Source organism: Sinocyclocheilus anshuiensis, unplaced genomic scaffold, assembly GCF_001515605.1.
Source record: "Sinocyclocheilus anshuiensis isolate Anshui unplaced genomic scaffold, SAMN03320099.WGS_v1.1 scaffold118, whole genome shotgun sequence".
Lineage (NCBI taxonomy): Eukaryota > Metazoa > Chordata > Actinopteri > Cypriniformes > Cyprinidae > Sinocyclocheilus > Sinocyclocheilus anshuiensis.
Genome location: NW_015546020.1, coordinates 130,653 through 136,589, shown reverse-complemented (window position 1 = coordinate 136,589; position 5,937 = coordinate 130,653). Strand labels below are relative to the sequence as shown.

Below are 5,937 nucleotides of genomic sequence, written 5' to 3'. Positions count from 1 at the left end.
CTCAAGGGTCTCACCTCAGTCGTTGTATTGAGGGCGGAAGAGAGCGCCCTACATTCACTCCCCCCACAAACAATCCCCGTTGGTACCAAGACTCAAGCCCACGACCTTCGGGTTACAAGTCCGACTCGCTAACCATTAGTCCACAATAGGATTTAAGTATAACTTTTCACCCATGACTTGACTTATAGCCTTTATAATAAACATATATTCTTTTAGACTATACCAGTCTGAGTTCTACACATATTTCGATCAATATGTTGTTATGGGACTATTTGTTAGTTTTGATTGAAAGTTTGAAAGGTAGACATTTTAAATCCAGTATTTCTACATTTGACATTAAATGTATATAAACACATTCAAAAACTAAGTACATTTGACAAAAATAAGGGCTATTGTTTTCATGAGCAGTAACAATGGCAAGATGGTTTATACACATAATTAGACACAAATACTGACTGTACAGTTGCTCTACACGACTTCACCGCTAAACAAGGAACTGCACCTCTCTTGTGTAGAAACAGGTTCAGAGTTCGTTTCAAATAAGTGTCTGCTGTTTTAGACTTGTGGAGGGTTATTCGAGCAGTCTGTGACCTCTTAAACAAAATGTTTCAAACATTTGTTTTTTCCTGTCTGTGCTTATTATATCTAACTGGTAAGTTCTAAATGTTTTTTTAGTTACAGTTTTAGTAAAACAGCATCAGTTGTGACTGTGAAAGTGTTCCAATGTTTGTTCCACAGGTGCGTTTGGTGTTGAGATCGATGAAAGACAGACCATATCAGCGATGGAGGGAGATTCTGTCACTCTACACATGGATGTTACTGAACTGCAGAGAGATAATGTGCTACTGTGGACTTTTGGACCTCAAGACACTCACATTGCTAAAATCAACAGAGTCCACAATGAGACGTTTCACAATGGTGCTGATGGGAGATTCAGAGACAGACTCAAGCTGGACTCTCAGACTGGATCTCTGACCATCACAAATGTCAGCACAGAACTCAATGGACTTTATAAAGTAGAAATCATCATTGAAAATAAGGTCTCAAGCAAAGTTTTCATTGTTAAAGTCTATGGTAAGCACAGTATTATTATTATGCATATTTCTGTCTCTTTTCATAATCTTATTTTAAATATAATTTTATAAAATCACCATGAATACATGTAATAACATAATAGTAATTTAGGATATGAGGTAATATGGGGGTAAGTTGGGCCACTGCTTCAACCTAGGAAACCAAGGATTGGGCATTAAGACATGATTTTCTGTAAAGCAGTTTTGAATAAAATTAAAATTAAAATGACTTAATTACAGGATTAACACTTGTTTTCTTAATTATGATGTGATATATTATTTTAAAATGTGGTGAGTTACTTTGAACATTTCCTCGTCCTTGTCATCCATGGCAGTGTTTCCACTTGGTTTGTTACTGTGGTATAATCTACATTCCTCAATGTCATTTAAAAACAAAACCATTTGTGGTTGGTTGCTTTTCATGTTGGTCAGGCTCTTCGCCATATTTTAATTCTCAGCCCAGAATGAACACTTCAGCTAAAAGGCTTTTAGTAGATTTAAACCATCAGGTAAGAGAAATAAAATCCTTTCGATGAGGAAGTTGAGGATGCAAAAGTCATCACTTCTCTGTTCAGGCAAACAGTGATTCAATATGGGAACTACTCAACACTGTATCCTGTTTCTCCAAGAAAAAAGAAAAAAGCAATTTTTCAGCTTGGCACCTTCTATAAGCTGATTTTGCAACTTTACATTGTTCAATTGCAACTTTATTTCTCAAAATTGCCACTTTATACTGTATCTCACAAGTAAAACGTATTTGCATTTCCAACTTTATTTTTCTTGCATTTCTGGACTTATAAACTGTCGTAATAAACCACTGGCAAACAAAGAAGCTCTTACTCTTTTTCTTGTGTTCTTCAGCTCATCTCCCCATTCCTGTGATCACCGGATACTGTCCACAAAATCCTCCATCGTCAGTCTCCAGATGTGAGCTGCTGTGTTCAGTGGTGAATGTGAGTCATGTGACTCTCTCCTGGTACAAAGGAAACAGTTTATTGTCCAGCATCAGTGCGTCTGATCTCAGCAACAGCGTCTCTTTACATCTGGAGGTGGAATATCAGGATAAAAACAGCTACAGCTGTGTGCTCAACAATCCCATCAGCAACCAGACTCAACATCTGGACATCACTCAACTCTGTCAGACACATTCAGATGGTGAGATAAGAGATTTCATTCAGGGATGAACTATCCCTTTAAATGCGATTGTCGCTCCTGTTTTGAGTGCTTTAATCCCGTTCTGTACACGCATGCTTTTGTAATACATGGGAGTGACAACCAAATTCTACAACCAAATTAACTCCCAAAAAAGTGGCAAATGGTAGATATAAAATACCTTAGTATTTACAGAATCCAACTGAACAAATAATGGTAATACCTATCAGCTGCTTCAGCCATCATAAAGCATGTGGTTTTGATACAAAATAAAACTTTTTAAAAACTATGAACCAAGCTCAGTATCAAATGTTTTGGTTTTGACAGGTCGTAGATTTGGTGTTGAACGTGACATTACAGACAAAAGTACACAAATACACAAGCTGATTTCAAAATAAGGCCAAATACACCTCTGTACTGCCTATGTTTTATGGAAATGAACTCTTTGACCATCCTATGGCTATTACTACCAAATGGACGGTCATAATTTCCGGAATGACTTGTGTTCTGAAGTTCTGTAGTTGTGTTCTAAGACTAAACTACAATATACGGGAATCAGTACTAAAACCGGGTTTAGTACTGATTAAGTCTCAAAAGAATTCACATTTAATTTTTCTCTCAATTCTTAGACTACGTCCACTATTATGGGTTTACCGAAGCTGTGATCCGATTGGCTCTCTCTGTTCTGGTGGGCGTGGCTGCTGTTGCTGTGCTGCTTTATGATGTCAGATCCAGACAAGTTTGATAGGGGAGGACAGAAAGACAAGCAAAACAACTGGAAATGCATTGACAGAATTTCCTGTTTCTATTTTGTGACCAATGCTAAACTTTAAAGACATTTCTAATCATGTAAATAATCATAAGGTCAAAAGGGTTGTGCCCATTGGACATGTTTTGATTTCATTATGCAGACATTTGACTGTTAAGGAAGGAAATTGCATAGCTTTGAATATAGAAAAGTAAGGAACTTACAGCTTATTGGTTCATATAAAAGAATTGAATCTGCACAAATAGCTAATGGATTTGATCACACAGTGAGATGACGTTCCTGTAGTTCAAATGGTGGGTGTAACTGAAAGTAGTCTGAAATAGTTTGTCAGACTGAACATGACAGCAGAACAAACCCCGCCAACTCTCAGAATGAAATGAATTTCACCTTCAACACTCCCAGAAAAAAAGTTTCTTTGACAGCTATGATAACAAAACAGGACTGCATTTCTTCTTTTCACATTCAGTCTGATATTTTTCAGGTATATGCAGAAAACTTTTAAGTTCACATGATGATGTCTCACTGCTCACTGGAACAGATCTTGTAGCTGTGACTGAGCATGTGTGATTCAGATTCAATAGTCATATAAGAGAAGCGAAAGCTTAAAAAGGAGATGATCAGTCAGTTTTTAAATCAGTCAGAAGATCAAACCCTTCATTAGGCATATAGTTTTTTCTTATAAAGATGCTCTGATTGATTATTATATGATATGAGTGAGCTTGTAAATTGAATGACATCTAAAAAAAATAAAAAATAAATTACAAATATACAATTACCTTTTAAGTACTTTTATGTAAAATAAAAGCTGCAAAGATTTGTGATTTATTTGTCTTATTTTTATATTATGATATTTATTCAATTCAACTATGCAAGTGTTTTTTTTTTCATGCAGTGAGAAGAATGAAGGTTAATCTACTAAATGTGCTGGTAGTCAAAATGAAACCTGCTGTGGTCGGAGTTACTGTAGATCTGGAAAGAAATATGGTTTATTCTTATTTATAGACAAACATTTTGTGCTTATGAGCGTATGTATTACTGAATGCATGTGCTAATTTTGTATATTGTTAAAGGGCTTGTTTTCCATTCCCTGCTCATATGAAACTCAAACCTAAGCTGTGTTCACTTTCTTGTGTAGAGAATATTTCAGCCTAAAGGTGCATTTGTTTTTGAATTTGAAATATAAACACACAGATTTTATGTTCTGTGTTTTTTTGTATTAAGCCGAAAGGTCAATAGGTGACAATGTCTTTTTTGTTAAAATGGTTTTTGCATCATGCAAATTTGCAGGTATGAGTTTAGTCAATGTAAAATTTAGTATGTATTTTTTTTAATCATCTCATTTGATACAATCTGTTTACTGAAACATACTTATAAAGATTCACTGATTTATTTTGCATGTTTTATCATACAGTACAAACATTGTTTAAATCATAAGCGTTTTATACACAATTTACGAAAGTAATGAGGGCTTTAATACAGCTTTTCTACACTTTTACTGCCATCTGGTGCTCAAAAAGATGAAGTGCATCTACAAAGCCGTTTTTTTGGCAGGGGAAGACAATGAAGGACATTGAATCACTTGACCTGTAATTTGGCTTCAACAACATGCCATAATTCGCCTGACCACGAAACCATTATTATTATTATTATTATTTATTGTTCTTCCATTATCATATTCAGCTATTTGAACAATATCTGATTTTCTGTCACATTTCATCCCTGGTTGTTTGTTATTACGACCAACACAACTAGAGGATAATTTTACTGTACTGAACTGTATAAGATTTGATTGTGTACATACAGTATGAAGCAACACATTTCACACAATTTTGTCGTATTATTTATTAATATTGTAACACTCAAATTCAAACGTGTGTATTTATATATAGGCAGGGCTCGAATTGAGTGGGGATGGCGTCCCCCTGGTTGAAAAAAAAAATGACAAAAAGCATCCCCTCAGTACAACCACCATCCCCTTTGGGTTAATAACGTGTATTATGTAAAACTTATCATGCAAATTAAATGTTAAAATGATCTACTTAAGATATTTCACGAATAACGGCGATTGGCCAATTAGAACTCGGTTCTGTAACAAGCTGCGCGCAAGCGGAAGCAAGTTTTCGTCATTTTTCGCGCAAAATGGCTCAAGCGAAACTTTTGAATTTCTTTTAAAAGAAAACAACAGAAAAGGTATGATTTTTCCTTCATTAGAATTTAAAAACATTCACCTGACATACTGTTATTATTGTGCTGTTTGTGTAACTGTGAGGGATTGAGAGATGATAGGAGAGCTGACATTATGGAGTCATAGACCTTGCAAAAACCAAACAAAAACACGTATTGAGAGTCCAAAAGCATTCACTGCGTAATGAGGCCTATTACAATACAGGTAAAATAGCATTATAATTCAAGCAATTAAAGAAAAATACCCATGTATGAGTTTTTATGTTTTTATATTCATTGCACAAGCAATGTACTTTTCTGAATCAGTAGGCCTACATGTGCGAGCACAAATGTGCTATTAATTTAGTAGTATAGTAGTAACACGGTGTTTCGTTTCTTGAACGAATCAAGTGAGCCAGTGATTCAACGGCCCATTCAGATGGACACTTTCCCTGCGTCCCAATGTGCATACTATCCAGCCTATCTGCCCAAAATAGTATTGAAAATGACTAATATCACATAGAATTTAGGATGGATAGTATGCACATTGGGACGCAGGCTTGTTTCGTTTCTAATTGAATCAGCCGTTTTGAACAAATCATTTGATTTGAACGATTCAATAAATCATTTATCAAAACAGGGGCTTGCTGCCACCTACTGGTGGTTTTATTGTCATCATTATTTATCCATGACAGGCCTAAACCAGCCAAGTTTTCAGCACAAAAACCCATTTAGCAAAATATTGTTTAATTATCAATATTGACCAAAATTCCTCCATTT

General features: G+C 35.4%; 1 protein-coding gene across 1 annotated transcript; it reads left to right on the top strand.

The window, feature by feature from the left end:
• Positions 1-749: 749 nt before the first annotated feature.
• Positions 750-2,970, top strand: LOC107698555 (natural killer cell receptor 2B4-like). The gene is made up of 3 exons (XM_016499591.1): positions 750-1,074; positions 1,935-2,228; positions 2,855-2,970. Exons 1-3 carry the CDS (start codon positions 783-785, stop codon positions 2,968-2,970), a joined length of 702 nt encoding a protein of 233 aa, XP_016355077.1. The 5' UTR covers positions 750-782.
• The last annotated feature ends 2,967 nt before the right edge of the window (positions 2,971-5,937 follow it).